At 35.8% G+C, this 23299-nt stretch overlaps 1 protein-coding gene across 1 annotated transcript in view; it reads right to left on the bottom strand.

The window, feature by feature from the left end:
* The window catches only part of LOC150110570 (solute carrier family 75 member 1-like), a 73259-nt gene that overhangs the window by 6654 nt on the left and 43306 nt on the right, over positions 1-23299 (bottom strand). The window contains exon 3 of the mRNA XM_090401647.1: positions 12389-12479. Within this exon, the coding sequence (XP_090257773.1) occupies positions 12389-12479 (91 nt within the window). The remainder of the gene's footprint in view (positions 1-12388; positions 12480-23299) is intronic.

Raw genomic sequence — 23299 nt, 5'->3', positions numbered from 1 at the left:
CCAGGAAGTCACTTTTTTCACTAATTTTCAGACTTTTTTTCCCTTTGAGACATAGTGGCGTCTCAATCTATAATTTGGTACGTGGAACCGTCACACAGGAGATCTTGATATTTCTTGTAGTATACCAACATCCACATTAAAAGAAGTCCCATGCAAGCATATTCTAAATAGGGACTACAATTATAATATCTAAATAAGTCCTCTAATAAGAATGGGAACAGCACTGTGAATCTAGCAGTTTATTACACTTGATAAGAACTTATATTCTGGTTTTAATCCTGGAGTAATCAAAGTTTGCATTTGAAGTATCTTCATATGCAAACTACTCATATAGAGACTTCACATTAATTGCCTCCATATCTCATAATGCAAAACACTACCTAGACTGGTTTTTAACTTTATTTAGGCACATCAGTGGGAGGCTAGAGCCAGATATCAACATTAAATCAATGCAGAAATAAGCCACAGAAATATATGAACTAATGAAGCAATTGACACTTCATGTGCAAAACTTTGCTTATGCTTGGGTAAAGAATTAAAACAGGAATATAATTGTTAAAAAGTATATTGTCAAGTACAATATACTTTTTAACCCAACAATAAAACCTTCTACAAAAATCCAGAAATTCCTAGTTTGAAAACATGTGACCATTGTGGAAGGTCATGCAAATTTCATGATTGCATCATCTCCCAAAAGCTGGTTGCTTTGGAGACACAACAATAAATATTGTATCCTCTATTATATCCTATTCAGTCAACCTTTAATATAATTTTTATCCAAATAACTAAACAATATCAAAAACTCCATCCCCTTATTCCTGATGGTTCTGGTATTAATATGTATGAATGAATTGCAGAAACTTTATCCAACATTCCTTGAACATTTTTATTTACACTCTCTCTTGGCTTAATGGTCCATAACAACCCTATACTTCTCTCAATGGACAACACTTCCCCTAGAAATCTAATTCTCCCAATTCATTCAAGTGGAAGCCATCAGTCATATATATAAATCTTTTTGTCCATCAAATTTGACTCAATTTCTTATCTTTCTGTAACTCTTTCCTATCTTCTGTTATTTCATAGTTGTCATCTTTCAGATCACTCATACTTCTCTTTTTTTGCATTCTAAAAGCATCACTAACATTGTTAATCTTCATATCAGAAAAGCACAATTCATCACACTCTAATCTACCACACTCATGATCATGGGATCAATATACAATAGATTCCATACTCTCCCTTTTCTTACCTTACACCTTTATTTTCTCTTCTCTGCCACTCACAGATCACTCAAGCTCACTCTGTACTGGGAATATATTGAAAGGCTTAAGGTGTTGTTGATTATTCATAACAGTGCTTCACAGAATAAACACCACCAAGAGAAGAAAAAAATAATTTATTGAACTCATCACTGTAAGAATTTGACAAAAGGAGTGCTCCTAAACACAATAAGCTTCTTATTATACTGTTCTTATGTTTGGGGTGGTGCCCCTGAAATCTTAAAAATTCTTAAAGCTATCCAGAATGTTGCTGCTGATAGATAATCCCTTCCTCTCTCTCTCTGACTCAGTTCAACCACTATGTCACGGATAGTCTATGACTGATATAGTGGATGAAAAGATGTAACAGCAGTTGAAAAAAGAACTTTGGCAAAGACAAAAGATCTGAAAGGTTTGCTGCTTTCTACAGGCACTTCCATGGACAATGCTCCACAAAATCGACATTCATCATTCTTCCACTTTCCAATGCATCTATTAAAGCAGCAACTGATATTCCTTTACAACCAAACTGCAAATACACTAAACCGGCTTCTCTACCTCTTTTATTCCATCTGCTTCTGCTTTCTGGGACAGCCTCATGAAGTGCTTCCTCAACAATTGCAACCGTCAGGTATTCAAACCTAGTATCAATATACAGAGACCCACCCTTTCTTACAAAATGTTTGCCTACATCCTGCATATGGCAATGTGTTATATCTTCTACCACCTGGCTGTAGGATTTATTTCCTTTATTTAAATGTCAACTTGTCAGGGATCATCATTCTGCCAAATGCTTTAACTAAGTAACCTTTTTATGACATGTTAATATAGCATCACTGTGGCCATCTTATAAAATAAAAAATTGAAGTATTAATAAAGTATTATACTGATACTTCAGTTAATATCTCCAGCATGGTAAACCAGCAGTTCAATCCTTTCCAGTAGTCAATAAACTTATTTCACAAATAAAAACTATAAAATAATATTTTCAAACAGTCTCATATCTATAATAAATCAAATTAAAAAGATTAACTTTTAAATAGCTCAAATTACTATAAACATGGATAATTCCAGAAACAATATTGTGCATCATGTTTTATGCACAACCATGTTGAACACTGCAAAGTATGTTATGGGTCTAGTACAATGGAAACAACTTTTCGTGAATTGTTCTATTATCTGCAATCAAATTAAAAAATTTAACCTATATGATATATGCATCATTAAAGTTTTTTCATATACCAATACTAGTATTTGTTGTTAAAAACAAAAATAAAAATGTATTAAATTAATAAGAAATTTTATTGTTAGTATTATACACAGGCTTTGTCATTAATGAAATGGTAATTTTATTGTTATTATGGACTTGAAGGTCACACAGGATTTCAGCTTTTTAAATTGGCCTACAATCCAAAAAAAAATATTGCTGACCATTGATCTGCAGTTTACATTTTGTATTTGATGTTCTAAATCACAAAGAATTTAAAAAGGATGAACATAAGTCATGCAAAAAAGAAGTAAGATAAGTATAAATAAATAACAATAATTTTAAACTGGATTTTGTTCTTATTGAAATTTGAGCTAAATAGCTGAGCAATACTGAAAAAGGACCATTCATTTATAGAAAGTAGTTATTTCATTTCGAAGTGAAATAATAAAAATTATTGCATAGGCATTAAACAAACTAAAAGAATAAAATTAAAACATTTAAGCATTTCATATTGTTGACACTTTGTATGTGCAAAAATGTAAAGCAATCATAGCTACATCCAAGAACTGGTGTTATTGAAGGCAACAAACATGTAGTTCCTTAGTGTATGCAGGGTAGATATAATGAAAAACTATCACTGATAAAAGAGTGTACTATTTTGCAATATCAAGCCTAGCCAATTAGCTAATGCTAAAGAATTAATATTAACCAAATCTATCACTGATTTAACTTAATATGTCTACCTTTTATATATATATGTGTGTGTGTGTGTGTGTGTGTACACACCCACACATATGCATGTATATACATACACGTACACGTTTAAACTTTCAATATTTAGCACCATTTGAAAACGGTATCCCAAAACAAGAATTATTACTCACCAATACTCAACTGCATGCTGGTCATTTGCAGTAAGAATAATTAGAGTGCCATCTAAATATTACTGAGCCTCTTTCAGTTATTATCACTGTCATAAATAATCATTAAAGGCAGTTTATAACTTATTCCAAAATTGGTACTAACAGCTATAACAAGCATATTTTAACTAGTAAAAGATTTGGTTATTTTTAGAAATGCTATACTTGTCTAAGTCAATCTCGTGATCCTCAATAAAAATTATTTTTCTCACTTAGTGGTGAAAATACCAAAGTTGTTTATATGTGGTGATTGATCTTCTATCAGTACAGAACATGTCAGTGATGTTATTATGAAATCAGATTTCCGTGACTACCTCAAATTTATATTAGTTACTTTACCAGGCTGTTAAATTAAAAATTAACCTCTCTACTGGCCAAGGTGGATGAAATAGTGAGACCAACCTGCACTTCTCATCAATGTTATTCAATAGGTGTTACAGAATCGTATCCAGATTTATCTGGACGTATATATATACACGTCCCGGCCGGTTGGGGGGGGGGTAATAAACAGTTTACTGTTAATTAATCCTGAATTAAGCATGAAACACAATTATATAAGTTGGCGCATGTGATTTCTTTAAATAGTATATAATAGAAAATAGTAAAATATATAAATTTTAAAATCTGTATTTTTAAATAAGAGAAGAAATAAGATAAAAAAAGTAATATTTTATTACTCTGTTTATATTTCGCTATTAATTTAAACTAGCATCAGAGCAGGATCGACAAATAGCCTTATCGAAATCATTACAAAATTGGTTCACAAATGCACAACAACAATGTTATACTCACACAAAAAAAAAAAAAAAAAAAAAAAAGATTCTTCCTGCCTTATATTTGACAACCAAAGATAAGAGATTTCTCATCTTGTGATAACTTACTAGCTCCCAGTCTTTCTCATAAACATCTCAAATTTCATGGATGAAGAGATTTCATCCATGAAATTTATTCAAGTTCACTCTCTTTCAAAAAAGTGATACCTGACTTCTGAACAGCAATTAACTCTACACAAATCATAAAGCCATCCAACCACTGACTACTGCTCTCATATTTGGGATAGTGCCCCTAAAAACCACTAACAATCCTTCATTGCGGTTATAAGTTTGAATTTCTAGAATCTATTCCAATTCAAGGAATGGATTAGAGGCAAGGGATATTTTATTGAATATTTTCTACCACTTCTTTCATTTAACATTCTTTGAAAATAATTTGCTGGCATGAATTTACCAAGTGCATATCCACACTCCAACCCATAGGTAGTGAGTTCAAATTCTGCTAAGTAAGGAATATCTGTGATTGTCTTTAGGTGGGAGCATTTCATCACCTGGTATGAGACCACCATCCTGCTTACTGGAGGCCTGAAGTAGTTTGAAAAGAAAAGTTTCACATTAGATCTCTAGATCATTTAAAAAAACAAAAACACAAAAAATATAAAATTAATAAAAATTGAAGAAAAAAAAAAATCTTAGCCCATCTAAAGTACTATGTAGTAAAATTACTTCAGACATGTAGAATATCTTTGTCTTCAGTTTTCATGTCACCAAAAGACATTTTTTATTTAAGTATAAAGAGCTAATAAGCTTCATTTCGGCAATGAAAACATTACTTAAATTAAGGGGATATTAAATCCCACATAGTTTTAAAACCGAATAAGAAACTCAAAGATCGGAATCAGAGAGTTTCTTGCTGAATATAGTGTGTTTTAATAAAATGTGTTTTTACATTATGGAAAATACCTAAGAATAGCAATCTGAACTTCTCCCTCCACCTTTGCAACGAGTTGCCCGATATTGTACTACGTACTAGGATCACTTGCATTGGCTAACGCTAGTGTCGCCGATACTTTATAGTTTACTATACTATATTCGGCAAGAAACTCTGATTCCGATCTTTGAGTTTATTCGGTTTTAAAACTATGTGGGATTTAATATCCCCTTAATTTAAGTGACATTTTTTATATTCTTATCAAAGTCTTCATAACTTTTGTTTAGCTACTCTCGTGCATCATGTCACTTGCTCATTTTTCGCTGTATATTCTCGAGATCTATCTCAGTGCATGCCGACTTACTTGCTAGGAACTTTTGAAATGCTTTTGTATTTCCCATAATTGCCTTTTTAACTTCCTGAGTTCATCAATGGAGTTCTGATTTTTCTACCCTTGTTAACAACTTTACCATGTCCCCTCTCTGGTTAGAGAGGGACATGGTAAAGTGCTGTTAATAAATGTTAAAGTCCTCCTCTTCATGTCAACAAGGTACTTCTGTAATTCTTATGTCCATTCCACTTCTTTTCTATTTATGCTTCTTACATTCATAGTACCTATCTTAAATTCTGCTGATGTCGAGTTGAGTTTGTTCCAGTAGCTAATTTTTTACCGTTTGCCATAGTTTGCTGACATAAATAGCAGGAACTTTACCTTCCCTTTATTAATGCTTTTGATATACTTCAATTAGTGCAATACATAGGTAAATGATGACAAAAGTTTGTATTTTCAGAAGTTCTGGTTCATTTTCAATTTTCTTTTCTGATAACACTTTTAATTCCCTTATAGGGAGTAGGCGAGGCTGTTTAGCCCTAACTTTTTGGAGATTGAGGGGGCATTTCAAGCTCCATTGATTCCAATCAATAGCTGGCCCAAGATTATCACTAATTATATCTGGCATCCAGTGAAGAGATGACAAGGGCCACTATCTTGTGATCCCTAGTCTTAACACTATATATTTATTGTATGAGATAGCATGGGTTCTATGGTCAATTTACTTGAGTTTACAAAATGAAACATCCAAGTTTCTTGGAGGAAAAACCCAGCATATCCATGCCAGAGATCGACTAACTCAGGAACCGGTTGAAGAAAGGCTTAAAAAATGTTCCTCTAGTTGGCCACTAGAATTGAACGTAGATCTTTCTTCAGGTGGTGAAGTGCTGTGGAGTGCAAATGCCACTTCCACTGAGCTACACAGTCTCCATCAAAATTTTTTAAATCTTTAAATGCAATCAGTGATCATTTACTTGGCTACAAAATAACTAAATTTATTAATTTTTCAAAATAGTTCCTAATGCTACAGCGAAAGCTTTTATGCAATTTTCTCTGTTGTTATTATTATTGTGTGGAGTTTCTCTCAATTTCCTCATCTGTCCCTTAGAACTGGCTGAGTCCTTCTAATGAGGGATTTTTGTTAGTATGTATATTTTGACATGTAGATCTGTGTGTGTTCACAGGTTGGTTTGCCTGTTTTGAGGGACAAAAAAATCCAAGTTTCTGGGTGGAAAAAACCCTCTACTTCCATATGACTGGATAAAGGTTCCTCACATCATTAAGGGAAGACATTAATCAAAAACAGCCATAAAAATGGCACAGTGTCCTAGTGCATTGTTCTAAACTAAGACACTTCTTCCTCATGAAAAACAACATGGCAAAGGTTCTATATTCTCCATACCTGGTAATGACTTTCTACAACTTCTGTCTCTGAAGATGAAACTGCAATTCAGAGATTCAAGGCCATTTCAGAAATCCAGATAGAATTCCACGATCTGAAATGAAGACTACAGCAATACTTTCTGCAGTGGCAAAAATACTTAACTCAGACTAAAGTCACAAGACTTTACTTCAAGTTCCAGCTAGTCCATAAACTTTTGGGTAGCATCTCATATGTTTTTTTATTAATCATATTTTGTAACTGAACTAAAATTAAATGAAAAATAATATCAAAAAATAGTTAAAAAAAAACAAAAAAACAAGAAAAATCTAACCAAACATCACCAACACTAATTTTTTACCAACAAAAAGAGTTTCCACATCCACAGTCTAAACAGTAATATAAACGTGTGGGAAGGCTTATGTGTTCATCATGCATGTTGATTATTTTTAACAATATAGATGAAAACACAGACTGATAAGAAAATAACTATTTATGAACTTATTGCTTTTTGCTGTATTCTATCTAGCATCTTCAGAGCACAAAAACAGTTTGTCACAGTAAGCAAGACAACCACAATCTGATATAACAATGGGACTACTTTGAACAATTGTAACATGCAACACAAAGACAACACTTCTAATTAGGAACTATCTACATTGGGAAAAAAACAGAAAAAAAACCCAGAGAGAATGCAGGTATTAGTTTGGTCTTAAGAGGACTGTCTCCCAAACCTTCAGCAAATTTATACAGCCATACTTGTTGAGGTTTGGGGTATGTTTCAAGGCTTCTGTTGATTCCAGGAACAACCTCTCTGACTTGTAAAAGCTTCTGTGCAGCACTTTTGTTTTTTTCCAATCGATCCTGTGTGCAGGGATATCTAAAGCATTAACCCCATCAATTTACCCCCAATGTCTACCACAGAAGACTACAACAAAACTGTCACCATCCCATACATTAAAGGCACATCTGAAAAGATATCTAGGGTGCTTAACAAACACCAACTATGCACTGCATTTAAACCGTGCATGAAATTGGCAACTCTCATCTGTTCACCCAAGGACAGAATCACTCCTTTACCACATCCAGAAGTCTAGGAAGTGCCCTGTTCGTGTCATCGAGCCTACTATGGGCAGACAGGAAGAACTATGGACATCTGCCTCAGTGAACATTAAAAAAAATATATCCAGCACTATCACTATGGCAGGTCAGGTCTAGCAAACCATGCTTTAGATACCCCTGCACACAGGAAGGATCGATTGCAAAAAAACAAAAGTGCTGCACAGAAGCTTTTACAGAGAGGTTATTCCTGGAATCAACAGAAGCCTTGAAACATATTCCAAACCTCAACAAGTATGGCTGCATAAATTTGCCGAAGATTTGGGAGATGGTCATTTAAGACCGAACTAATACCTGCTTTTTCTCTCTCTGATTTTTTTTTTCCCTCCCCAACATAGATGCCATCTAATTAGGACTTTAGTCTTTGTGTTGCATGTTACAATTGTTCAAACTAATCCCACTGTTATACCAGATTGCTGTCGTTTTGCATAGTGTGACAAACTGTTTTTGTGCTCTGAAGATGCTGGATAGAATACCAGCGAAATATCAGCAATAAGTTAATAAATAGTTATTGTCTTATCAGTCTGTGTTCTCATCTATACCATTAAAAATAATCAACAAGCAATATAAATGATGTGCAACAGTAGTTCTGGTTTAGATGACCTAGAGTCATCTAAACCAGAACTACTATTCCTATCAAAACCCCAACTGGCAACCTTAACAGCCACTGTCCACTTCAACTGTCCTAGTCACACATTACAGCTCTTTCTGCCACAAGGGCAGCACGTGTGCATTTGTCAGAACTGACATGCCAGAGACTGAAACTCCTTAAATCCTCACTGTTTGATCTGCTCTGGGTCAAAATTTCTCTAGCAAATCAACCTGCCTTTATCATATGCTCCCTCTATTGCTCTCCAAACTCCATCAACCACTCCAACCTCTTCAGCTACCTCTCTCTAAAGCTCAACTTTCTGCAGTTGAAATATCCCAATAGTGAGGTCATCCTTCTTAGGGACTTCAACATCCACAACTCACACTGGCTCCCCTTCTCCAGTTTCACTGACAAAGCAGGCAGAGATGTTGGTGTTTGCCATCACCAATGACCTATTTCAGATCATCAATCTTCCTACAAGAATACCTGACAATTCATTCCAATTTGCCAACATGCTTGAACTATTCCCAACAGCTTGCCTTCCAAGTATACTGTGGTTTCCAGTTCTCTTGGTAACCCAGACCACAGCCTCATACATCTCTTTTGCAACAGAACAACCTTCATCCAACAGTTCAGTCTGGTGTCCTTTAGCAGTACAAGAGTGCCAACTGGGAGGATCTCCGTGACTTCTATTACTCCTTCTAATGGTGGTCCGACTACTGCTTCAGTTCTTCTGATCCAAATATCTGCTCAGACTAAATGACAGAAATCGTGCTCATGGGAATGAAAGCTTTCATCCCTTATTCCACTCCAAATTCTCAGCCACCAGCCAAGTGTTGGTTCTCAAAAAAGTGTGCCAATGCTGTAAAAGAAAAAATCTCTGCTTACCACAAATGGCTCAAGACCAAAACTCCAGCTGCCCACTCTGCAGCTTGCAACAATTGCAAAAGAATTATCACCAAGTTCAAGTCAGACTTTGAAAGGGCCAAATGCTGAATTTGCTTTCTGCCCAAATGGCAGTCACTCCTTCTGATCCTTTGCAAAGGCAATTGGGCACAACTTCTGCCTACCCAGGTTTCCACCACTCTCATATCTCAATGGTACTGTAGTTACCTCACCTAAAGACAAGACCACTTCTCTTCCAATTCCTGCATTGATGACCTGGACAAAGATCCCTCCACTCCATCAAGAACAGCTCCCTTCATGTCTCCCATATTCTTCCCACAAAAAGAAATCCAAAGAATCCTTAATAACTTGAACAAAAACAAGACATTTGGTCCTAGTGGTATCCCACCTATTGTGCTAAAAATTGTGCCCCAGAACTAACACCTATCCTGTACCACCTCTTCAATCTATCCTAATCAACTGGTATCTACTCTAGAACATGAAAACAGGTCCATATCCAGCCCATCCCAAAGAAAGATGATAAAAGTCAACCAACAAACTACCGTCCAATTGCTCTCACTTCTGTTCTCTCTAAAATTTTGGAGAAGGTCATCAACAACCAACTCTTGAACCACGTAGAGACATACCAACTAATCAGTGACCAGCAGTATGGATTCCAACACTTGCAATCTACAGCTGATCTTGCTGAAGTATTAGAATGCTCAAGATCCACCATGACCAAAGACCTAAACTCAGATCTTCTAACTATATCCCAGTGGGGCAAGAACAACCTTGTAAACTTTAATGTCACCAAAACCAGTTCTGTCTGATTTCCTCAAAAGAAAGAGCTCACTTCCCTCCCACTTACCTTCAGTAATACTGTGATATCCAAACACGATCAGATTTCTCTTCTTGGACTGACCTGCACCTCTGATCTTTCCTGGCACAAAAGAACTTGGTGTACTTTTTCACACAAGATACTACTTCACAGCTGCTAACTCTATACAAAGCCAAATCTGACCTGTCATAGAATATTGCTCCCATATTTGGGGGGGGGGGGGGTTTGCACCAAAATCCTCTCTAAGATTGCTTGATTCTATTTAGAAGAGGGCAACCTGGCTTGGGTGAATTGGCCACTATTATTCCTCCACTCTCCTCCAAAATTATTAAGACAAGAGCCACTGCTAACCCACACCCTTTTACAGTCCATCTCAAAACTCACGAAACCATCTTCACTGCCTCCTTTTCATTCCATCTACTTCTGTCCTTTGGAATAGTCTCTCCCACTCTGCTTTCCCCAAAGACTGCAACCCTCAGCTGTTCAAGCAAACTGTGAACAGATTCCTTCCTTCTTCTATTCCTCTTGTCCACATATGGCATTGATGTGATATAGGTCTTGTGGCCTTTCACATGTGGGAACAGATATCAAAAATAAATAAATAAAATAAATAAAAAAAATAGAAACAAGGATAAAATTCTAGTCATTTGGTAAGTTAATTATGATAACATAACTTAGTTAACATAATTAACTCTATCTTGCCACTTTACCTCCATATTTCCCGTCTGGCTTGTGGAAATATCCCCAGGAATGGTAGAGAACACTCTGGAACAACTACCTGATTATAGATCCAACTATCAAACCTCCAAGATTTTAATCTACATTGAAACCTCTGGAGCCAGGTAACTGATTTAGGCCAGCTAACTGAACAAGGTCGTGGTGACCATTTACTACATCTATGGAGAATTTGACAGTCACCCTTTTGCATGTGTGTGTGGTGCTGTGCAGATTATGCATATCTCTAATGATTGCCCCACACAATCTTTCCTTGTAGGCCTCAGGAATTTGCATTTACTCCCAGATAGTACAATCAACTAGTTAACTGAACTATCAATCTGTATATAGTTTTGCTCATTAATTTCTTGTATTTTTCCCCATATACTAAATAGATAATACATTATGATAACATACTGAATTTTGTATATGTTCTACTGATGGACTCATTAGCATCTCTGTAGTCAGAATAAACGAAATCTTGTCTTATTTCAAGCAACAAAGAGTGCACTTCACCTTCCTCTGATCTTTGATAATGCTGAAATCTCCACATATCAGATTTCTCTTCTTGGACTGACTTACCACTAGCCATTTCTGGAACATCACATCCTTAGCCCCCCCCCCCAAACAAAAAAAAATTGATTTATTTTCTGCATTCAAGACAGCACATCTCACACATACAACAAATACCGCATACATCCTAAATCTGCTCTACCTTAGAATACTGTTCTCACATTTTCGATGATTCACCAAAACCTTTCCTAATGTTTCCTTATGCAGTCCAAAAGAGGAAGATCCAGTTAACTGAAGGCCTTTCTCTCACTCTCAAATCTCACCCGACTCAATGGTTCATAAATGTTCTATTTCTATCCTTTGTCGCTTCTACAAGTATTTTGTTTAGTAGGTGCTGTTCTGCTGAACTGGATGTCACCATTCTCTCAAGCCAATAAACTCATAAGCAACTGCTGATTAACATCCAATCACTGTCCAGCTTCAAACATACCACACCAACTTCTAGTCCTCTTCTTTCAATTTATATGAGCTCTGTTTTTTGGAACAGTCTTCCTCACAAAATATTCCGTGAGGACTACAACTTCAATTTTTAAAACACACACAAAGGGGGTTTCTTCTTAACCACCTTCTCACATACAGAACCAATGTGTGATAGTTTTGCTGCCTTTTGTGTGTGCAGAGTTGATAAAATACAAAAAAATCAATTTTTTGCTATTCAAATATGTCTTGTTATAAGAAGCTATTAAAAGTGTCTCATGACTCATTGTTGATTCAATGACTGTCAATCCAATGCAGTAACTGACAGAATGTTGTAGAGAAAAAAAATAACAAATCAAACTTAATAATATCACCATATTTTTACTGACGATTTAGTCGACTTCGTCAAAGACCTACATGAGCCTAAGAATTACTCACTTACCACCAAACAGTACTTTATTAAATAATGTTGGAGCTCCAATTAATTCTTGAAAATAATGTACCTTACTTTCTAGCCATGAATAAAGTCCTTCCTGAAATAAAAGAATGTATTTTCAAAATGTATTACAAAATTTGAAAAGAAAAAAAAATTAATATAAAAATATAATAATGGTCATGTTCCAATTTACAAATGAAATACAGTGGGTTACTATGTGACTTCTATGCTCATTCTTCTCTGCTCATGTCTCACCCCACAATTTGGATGAGAGCTAGATCTGAGGTATAAGCAGAGAAGAATGAGCACTAGACTTAGATCAAAATGCAGAACACTTATAATGCATATCATTATAAATTTCGCATTCTTGTTGATAAAAAATGTGATCACTGAAATGGTCAGTTATGGTTATGATTTAAAAGTACATTAATTTGAGTAGGTTTGTATTAGTATTGCTTCATAGCCTCCATGATGCCTGAAGACTCATCACCAGAGGTTAAACACACAGACCACGATAACTATCAAACCTTGTCTTGAATGTGTGAGTGAAAGAAAATGTTGTGGGGGAGAAAACAGTCATTATTAAGCAGATTGCTCTTTTAAATAGCATCAAATATTCTAAGAGAAGTTGTTGGTGCATCATCCCAGATGTGGAAACAAAATTCTTTAAGATTGACTGAATTTGGGATTTATAGGGTCTTAAGAGTTGTACAGGAGAGAAGCAGTATCTCAAATGACAAGAATACCTAGTTTTTTTTTGGAGGCTGAGGAGGAGGATATGAATATGGTATGTTTTGCATCAGCAATTATTAGAGGTTAAGGCAGCCCAAAAATAAGATGTAATCTTGACTGAAGATCTGAATATCACCGAAGGGAAGATGAAATAAAATGAGCTTTTTTTTTTTTAATGAGAAACAAGACAGAACTATGTGTGCTGGTAGCATTAATGTTCACTAGATTGTTCTCACACTACTGAAAACTGGTAAGAAATCAATCGCAGTTTAAGAAGCTATTTATAGATGACTCTGAAGCAATAATCATTTCAGCACTGCATGATTTGTTGAATGAAGCAGAGAAATGGAGTATAATATTACAGCAAAACTAGAGATAAGATTTATGGTCAGTGAGTAAAGATCATTAATATATAGGATGAAGAGTATGGTTTGAAAGCAGAAAGCCCTGAAGCAACCCGGAAATGACAGAAAATTTGGAAGATATCAAACAATAATATGCTATGGCATGCTGTAAATGACAAGAAAGGAATCTGGCAACCTGGAAATTGCAAAGGAATGAAGACAGACCAAAACATTACAGCTTCGCAAGGAGGCCTCAAATACCAGACAATGATCAAATGTTTGGGAAATATCAAGAATGACCACACGAGTTTCTCCAAATCTTTTCATGACTTGTGTCCATCCAAAGTTGGATTAAGGCTGATAAGGGAATGCTATCTGAAAGAGAATCACAGAATCCATATTGGAGATCAATTAAGTGGTTGTCCTCCAGATAGCAAAGAATTTGGCTGTTAATGATCATTGCTGTTGAGAGGACTGAGGTAGGGACAAGAGTTTGATGGTTAACTTATCTCCCTTTTCAAAGATGGACTAGATATAGGCTTGCTTCTGCCCTTTAGGATAGATGTCAAATGAGTATGATAGCTTGAGTAGGCAATAGAAGATGGTATTAATTCTAGCGCATAACTGAAGGGGAAAGGATGCCATCTGGATAGATTTATTGTCATCCAGACTAAATGAGAATTTTTCTCATGTCTTTCTGGCAAAAGATCAAAGGATATATAGAGTGGCTGTTTCTGATATAAGAGAAAGTGACTTTCCTTGGTTAAATAATACAAGAGCTGCAAGAGGAGTGATACTAATGCCAAGAGGTCATCCTTATCTTTGAATGAGCTTACCATGGCATAATCTGATTTGAGAGAAGAAGATGGATGCATACTAGTTTCCAAGACTCTCAGCAAGGAACCAGAATGCTCAGATGCACAGCAAAACAAAAGTAGAAGTTTTATCGTAGTACTAAGTACTGTAGTACATCCTAACATATTTCAAATTAATCAATAATGGAAATTTATTCTAAGAATTTTTGAAAATTATCCTTCTATTATTTTATCCCAAGAAAGATTTTTTAGTTTTCAGAGTTTATTTGCAGAAAAAGATTTACTGAACCATTAATCCCTGTTTATTTTTAAGAAATCACTTGAGGTAAAAAGATAGAAATAAGAATTGTGAAGCTTTATGAAAAAATCTGCATTTCAAAATCTATTGATATAATAACTGGAAAAAAAGTTTTCTATGTCATGCCCTTTCAAAGTGTCTGATTTGAAATGATCTTAAAAAAAAAAAACCTGTGGACTGTGATGTAGATCAAGTTTAAGGTCTTGGGTCATTTGAAAGAGCTGAATTTTAATCATGAAATGCTTTTGCACCGGCGTAGGAGAGAACTGAAATATGAAGTGTTTGGGAGGGCGGTTTTTTTTTTTTTTTTTTTTTTTTTTTTTTTTTTTTTTTTGTGTGTGTGTGTGTGTGTGTGTGGACTGAGGGATGACAGTTCTCATTCCAACAAGTATTATTTCAATCATCTGATCAGGTCTGGTGTTTGGATCAGGAGAGTTGGAAGACTCATCAGATCAGTAATCATGGAAAAGATGCATGGAAATCATTTAAGTCATCCCATCTGGTACTGCTTACGAGACAGGGGTCATGAGAACAATCTTGCATTTGGTTTAATATACCTAAAATTTATTAATTTGTGATAATTTTGTAATATTTAAATTTATAAAATTCAAAATGTATAACTCTATAAAGCAGACTGTATTAACAAATACTGTAGTATACAATATTTATACTGTATGTTGTAATATATTATTATTATTATTATTGTTATTATTACTGGCTATTCCATGGAGTCCTTACTCAAGCACTATCCAACATTTGTGTAGTTCCCACTTTGCTTTGAACTCATTCACAATCATGGCACCCACAACAGGCTCTGGCAACCTGCTCTATTCACCACTCTACATGCAAAATAATCTAGTCCTAACTATATTCTTGCTCAGTTTCCAAGGATGGCTCCTAGTTCTCCCACCACCAGACCTGTTCTGGAAAATTTCCTCTGTATTAATCTTATAAAAACTCTTCAGTAATTTGTATATATCATTCTCAATCATATATATATATATATATATATATATCAATCATATCATTCCTTTTCTGCCTATCAACTAATTTCTTATGTAGCCCACAAATTTTCAAACTGTTCTGATAAGGTTCATTCCATAGACCTGCTACCATACTGGTCACTCGCCTCTGGATCCCCTCCACTTCCTCCTCATCCCTAAGAAACCCGGATGACCAAATCTGCACACAGTAAAGAGGTATAATAACTACCTGTCTCTGCTCATCAGGTTTTTTTACTGCACAGCAAAACAAAAGTAGAAGCATTATTGTAGCACTAAGTACTGCAGTACATACTAACATATTTCAAATTAATCAATAATGGAAATTTATTCTAAGAATTTTTGAAAATTATCCTTCTATTATTTTATCTCAAGAAAGATTTTTCAATTTTCAGAGTTTATTTGCAGAAATAGATTTACTGTACCATTAATCTCTGTTTATTTTTAAGAAATCACCTGAGGTAAAAAGATGGAAATAAGAAATTGTGAAGCTTTATAAAAAAATCTGCATTTCAAAATCTATTGATATGCCAATGATAAATGATACAGAATTTATGTGGTTTTTCATTTTAAGAGGATTGATTTAGAAATTTCCAGTTTCATGGAAAATGAAATAAAAAAGCCTATCATGTAATATATATATATATATATACAGGTATCTATCCCTTGATATATGCAGCTTTGATTAATGCGGTTTTGATTAGTGCACAAAAAATTATTGTGACCATAAACTTGATATATGTGGTATCAAATTTGATTAGTGCAGCCCAAAAAGTTTGAAAATAAGCAAAACGTTAGACTTGGTCAATGAAACCGGTCAGATCACGTGGTACGAATCATTCTCCAACATTAGTAACTCACTATCAGTGCTTCAATTTATCAGAAGAGCATGGTGCATATAGACGTATATGAGAATGTATTACAGTGTATGCTTACGGCCTATCCACATATCACGTAATTTTCAAATTATGTAAAGCATTACTCTTCATAACCATGGCCTCGAAAAAGAGTAATAAATTAAAACTTATTACTTTGGATGCTAAAATTGACATTATTAAAAGGTTTGATAATGGAGAAAGCAAAGCAAACATCGGAAGAGCTCTAGGCTTTGGTGAATCAACTATACGAGCCATTTTAAATAAAGTGACTGAGTACCGCAAACAAGGCAAAGTGGCATCTGCATCTTTGAATCTTTTGCCTAAATCTGCAAATAATTTTGGTAGTTCTATTAATCCCGTCAACGAAGTTATTGATAATATTGTTTAGATTGGAAGCGCACTTGGCTTTGAGAATGTCGATTCAGAAAATATTCAGGAATTATTGGAATCGCATTCGAAAGACCTAAGTAACAAAGATCTTCTTGGAATCAAACATCAACAGGCTTACGAAGAGGAAGAAGAAAAGGAAAGTGAAGAAATGGAAGATGTATCTAAAGAAATCACTATCAACGAACTTGAATTGTTCAGATCAATTGAGAATGCAAAAGAACTTATACTGGAGATAGATCCAAATGTAGAGAGAAGCATGAACGTTCGTCACAGTTTTGATAAACAAATTGATTGTTATCGTAAAATCATGGAGGAGAAAAAAAAAAGCTACCACTGTTCAATTCACGTTAGGTAAGTTTTTTTATAAAACATAAATATTTAGATAAGTTTTTATATAACAAATATGTATAAATAAAATAGATAAATACATGTCACCTTAAAAAATAAATGTTTAAATTTTTATATTTTGCAGGATTCATTATAATCATTCCCCCATTAACTCTTAACATTGAATAATGCGGTTTTGATATATGCGGTGTCCATTGAGGATTAATTAACTGCATATATCAAGAGATACCTGTATATGTTAATAAGTTTTCTGAGAGAAAAATTTATATAGCCTTTCCTCTTTCTGTAAGAAAAGGAAAAAGGGAAACTACTTTTTTTTTTTTTTTATGGATAACGTAAGATGATTCACTCACATAACTGAAATATTGCTACACACTAATACATACATATATGTTACTGGGTAAAGACACCAACACATTTTTTTAATGTACAATATTTTGAAAAGTACATTTTCTTTTTAAATTGGATTTGAAATAAATAAAAAAAAAAAAAAAGACTGAAATGCTCCATACGTTGGGCAATTTATAACAGCATGCCCATTAATGCAGCATCAAAATGATATACGGCCAAGTACACCCTTGGCTATATGTCATGTGATGATATACTGTGTGTGTTGTGCCTGATGTGCAACACGCACAGCCTAGCATAAATATCTTAAACCAAGCAGATTTAAAAATTTTCAGAGTAATGCTTCCCAGTCTTCACCCCATTCACCCTCTTCCAAAAACTGCTAGCTAGTGAGATATCGCATGAAGCAATGCTTTACTTGTGATGTCACCAAATGCTTCAATTACTGTAAAGAAAACACACACACACACACACACACACACACACACACACACACACACACACACACACACACACACATCATGTTGGAGGCTTAATGGAATGTATACAGCACTCAGAAAGGATTAACATAGGTTTAATACTTCCTATATTTCGTCCTAGTCACTAGGACATCTTCGGATAGTACAAAAACAACTAATGTAACATGAACACAAATATTATACAATACTAAGCCCAACCACGTGGGCGACACTAAAGTCCTATCTAGCTGGAGCGCCCTCTAAAGGCAGTTGTAGGTGGCCTAGAATGTAAGGTGGGACCTCTGGTGATGAGTGTTTCCCAAATCTTTGGAAGCTTAATGCAACTGTATTTATTGAGATTTGGTTGATTTCTGAGAGCTGCTGCTGCTTCTAAGAATAGTCTCTCTTTCTTGAATTTGCTGTGGTGGAGCATTGTGGTTTTCTTCCAAGAGACCCTGTGGGTGGTGTCCAAGACATGGTCAGCCAAGCCTGACTGACCATAGTCGTGTTTACAGATGTAAGACTTGTGTTCCTCCAGGCGGATGGATGCTGATCTGCCTGTTTGTCCAAAGTACGCCAGCTTATAGGCACAGGGTATGTTGTAAACTCCAGGCAGAGAGAGAGAGGAGGGAGCTGATCTTTAGTAGAACGGATAAGGGCAGCAAGTTTGCGGTGGGGCTTATATGCTGTGTAGGTTGTACTTTTTTAGAATCTTGGCTATTTTTCGGATGTGCCACGGATGTAGGGTATGGTGATGGCATTTTTAACTCTTATTGACAAGAAGGATGGGAAATGGAGGAGGAACTGATTTTTTTTTGATACTATGATCGCTGTAGCCATTGGAGAGGAAAGTGCTGTGTATGTGGTTAAGTTCAGTAGTAAGGGCGGTTCCACTGGAACAAAGATTGTGGGCTCTCTTGGTAAGAGTTTTAATAATGCCATATTGTTGAGAGGGGTGGTAGTGGGAGAGTTTGTGAATGTATCTGCCTGTGTGTGTGGGTTTTCTGTATACAGTGAAGGCAAGTGTACCATTAGGCAGGCGTGTAACTAAGGTGTCTAGAAGGGTAAATAATTGTTCTTTTCTTTTTCAGTAGTAAACTGGATTCTTGGATGCAGGCTGTTGAGATGACTGAGGAAGGAGTCAAGAGACCCTGTGGGTGGTGTCCAAGACACCACCCACAGGATCTCTTGGAAGAAAACCACCATGCTCCACCACAGCAAATTCAAGAAAGAGAGACTATTCTTAGAAGCAGCAGCTCTCAGAAATCAACCAAATCTCAATAAATACGGTTGCATTAAGCTTCCGAAGATTTGGGAAACACTCATCACCAGACGACCCACCTTACATTCCAGGCCACCTACAACCACCCTTAGAGGGCGATCCAGCTAGATAGGACTTTAGTGTCGCCCACGTGGTTGGGCTTAGTATTGTATAATATTTGTGTTCATGTTATATTAGTTGTTTTTGTACTCCCCAAAGATGTCCTAGTGACCAGGACGAAATATAGGAAGTATTAAACCTATGTTAATCCTTTTTGAGTGCTGTATACATTCCATTAAGTCTCCAACATGATGTCCTCACAGCACTTAAGCATCTACACAAATGCACACACAAATTCTGGATTATATTAAATCTGTGTTTATAGGAAAAGGAAATATAAATGATACTGTTTTTCCCACACTCTCCTTATATAGCTTCCAGGAAGGGCTTCTTGTTCTCCCCCATCTCCAAGCCATTCTATGAAAAATATCATGCACATTAATCTGATAATTACTCCATACCAACTTATTATTTTATATGGGTGTCTCCATGGAGTCAGAAGCACTTGTCACAGAAGACTCTATATTAATACATTAGCCATTATTCACACAATACCTATCACACCTCTCCTTAAACTCACTCATAGACAAAGCACTCACAACCACCTCTCATACCAAATTTCACCCATTCCACCCTCCAAGCAAAAAATCTAGTAATAACACTCTTATTAACTACACTCTTTCACAATTTCCAGAGTTGACCCTTCATTCCTCCACTTCTGCACTGTACTGAAAAATGTCAGTGTCAATCCTATAAAACTACCTTTAGTAATAATGTATTTGCATCTATCATATCTCCTCTCTTAAGTCCATCATCTAGTTTTTGGAGCTCACATACCTTGAAATCTATTTTCATAGAATCATTCCACAGATCTGCCAAAATCTTTCACTTGCCTCTGAATCCACTCCACCACTTCGTCACCAAGGAATCCAGGTAACCAGATTTGTATGCAGTAGTCCAGATGTGGCATTATTAATGCTGTATAATGTGGAACAATAACTTCCCTATCCTTGCTTGGTAGTGTGTTCTTTAACAACCATGTAATTTGTTAACAATAACCTCCAAGTCCCTTGCCTTGTCAACTTCTTGCAGTTCAATTCAACCTTACACTTGGTCACATTAAACTAGCAGCCATTTACCTCTGTCCTTACTTCCAACATATTTAAGCCTTCAATTTGCATTCTTTCAATCTGTCCTCATACTCCACATTCCAGAGACCTGAAACTGACTTACTCAATTGTTTCTGAACCCACTCATCATCCTTTTGAAAACCAGACAACCAAATCTGTGCATAATTCCACTGAACAAGGCTTTGATCATTAATGCCATAATCTGCAGTACTTTCCTCACAATTTTAGTAAAAGTCCTGAAAATTTTAGATCCCTATCCAACCTCAACCCAAATGTTTCATCTCCTCTAAGCTAAACCCACCAATCTTATCCTCTGCATCTTATCTTTGGTTACCATATTTTAAAACCTTACACTATGCTACATTGAACTAACATCCCCACACATCTTCACCCATTCATTCAGTCTACTCAAGTCCTCTTGCAAGACTACATCATCCATTCTACTGCTCATATAGCTCTCCCCAACATTTTATCATCTGCAAACAACTGTACATGACCAATCAAGCCCTTCCCAATGTCATTTACACACAAATTAAACAAGATGGCACTAAAACAGGGACACACCACTAGCGACTTTCCTCTTTTGGGATATCACTCCCCCATCACTACCTGCTGATGTAAATGAATCTCCAATCCAACACACTAATTTACCATTCACTCCCATCTAGTCCAACTTATCATATACACTCTATCAAAGGCCTTGAAAAATCTAAATAGACCCAGAGGTGATACCAAGGATATAATTTCTTGGTATCTTTAATTTACAACCTATAACCTAGTGGAAAAAATTTCAACAACTATCTATCTCTAATCCAGAGTATTTTAATAATAAGGTGTGGCACCTTTTGGCAACTCATACATATATGTAAATATGACTTCTGCATTACTTCAACCTTGGTATCACCTCTGGATCTGGCTCCCACTGATGAGACCTCAATAAAGGTTGAAACGGTCTGGGTAGTGGCCTTCCCATAATGCATAGCATTATACATGTCTGCAAGGAGATGTGCTTTGCATTATGGGATACTAAGGCAAGTGATGCGAAGTCATACCACCTTTACCACAAGTTGCCCCAGTCCTGAAAATACTTCAGGCACAAACTTTGTTTGCTTACACTTGGATAAAGGATTAAACCAAGTATATAATTTCTTGGTATCTTTAATTTATAGTATAACCAAGAGGGAAAACTTTCAACAACCAATTCTGAATTGTGGTCCTAACTAACCTCTCTAACACCTTTGACCACAACTCCAGACAATCAGATTGGCCTATAATTCAAAACCTTAGTCTTTATCAACCTGTTTATGAAGCAGAATAATTTTGGCCTTTCATACTCCCTTGGAATTTGGGCTAATCTAAGACACATATTAAAAATGTACATTAAAACTGTTATCAAAGTTGCTGTCCTTATTGACATCAAGTTTACTCAACTCCTCATATACTTCCTGTTCACGCAACATCAATGGTTCTTCTCTCCTTCCCACTGCTGTCAAGTTCCACATTATGTTACCACCACAAAGATAGAATACTTTACATCCTCCTCAGTGGTTTTAATTCTATCATTATCAATGACCAACATCGTTCTTCTAGTGGCCACATATCGAAAAAACTCCCTAGGATTCCTTTTAGCCTCATTTGTTAACTGCTGCTCATACTGCACTTTTGCCACCCTTACCAAGCGATCTTCCTTACTTATTCTTTGTACTCATTGTGCAACTGATTATTGCAGCTCTTCTTGTGCTGCCTCCACAATGCCTTTTTCTTCCCAACTGTGTTTCACCTCATCAGTCATCCATTTTAAACCTACCTTATTTAATATCCTGAGCTGTGGAACACACTCAGTCATTGCCTCTGCCAGATAGTTCCTGAGTACTGACCGAGCAGCATTAATTTACTTCCCATCCAATTCCTAAATTCCTCATTCCATGATATATCTGCAAGTCACCTCCTGAGTTTGTCATAACCAGCCACCTTATAGTTCCATCTATAACCCTTTCTCACAAGGGCCTTAATATGGCTGGCCATCACCCAAAGGATCAATTCCACGAACTGGAGAAAGATTTCACACTTCATTTACAACAATATCTTCTGATGAGATAAATTCAAGAACCTTGATCCTTGTGTATCCTTTGTGACCTAAGTGTTACCCTGACATCCTTGAGTACCTTAATCCTCCCTTACACAATCACACATTCACTCCTTAAACCATCATTTACACTTCTCACACAGTGCCTCTGCCCCCACCAAATCTGACCACCCATTTTTCATGTCCCTCACTCTTCTTGGTTCCATATAGTCTCTTCATTCCAGTCTATATTACCATAATCGAAATTGCACATAATGATCATTTCTTATTAGCCAAACCAATTTCTCAACACATTTCATTCATCTGCATTATCAGGCCTATAGCAACACCCTACTAAACATTTCATTTTGTCTACCTCCATTTCACACTGCTTCAAAAACCACTCGCTACTTACTCTTTGCATCTTCACCTTAGGTGGGCACAACTCTGTTTCTGCCATCATTAACAGCTTCCCCTGCCTCTCCCTTTCTGTCTTGTCTGTCTTCACAAAAAACTATATATCCCTCCTTTATTCTCAGAATGTCATCTTCATCCAACCATGTCTCATTTATTCAAACAATTTTTGGGTGAATGAACTCTATCAATGCTACAATTTCATTCCCCTTGTTTTGAATACTTTTACCATTCATAAACATACAAATTAGCTCATTTCTGTTTGTATAACAAGCCCTGCTGACCCCACTTCTCTGATATAACGCCTCCATACTTCCTCCTGGCTGTTCTTCTCTATCATCACTGATGTTACATCTCTCACCAGACTTAAGTGGT

The sequence above is a fragment of the Typopeltis vanoorti genome, chromosome 1, assembly GCF_054136105.1.
Source record: "Typopeltis vanoorti isolate ZY-2024b chromosome 1, IOZ_Tvanoo_1.0, whole genome shotgun sequence".
NCBI classification, from domain to species: Eukaryota; Metazoa; Arthropoda; class Arachnida; order Uropygi; family Thelyphonidae; genus Typopeltis; species Typopeltis vanoorti.
The sequence above is the reverse complement of the archived record's forward strand: the minus strand, read 5'-3'. Positions and strand labels throughout refer to the sequence as shown.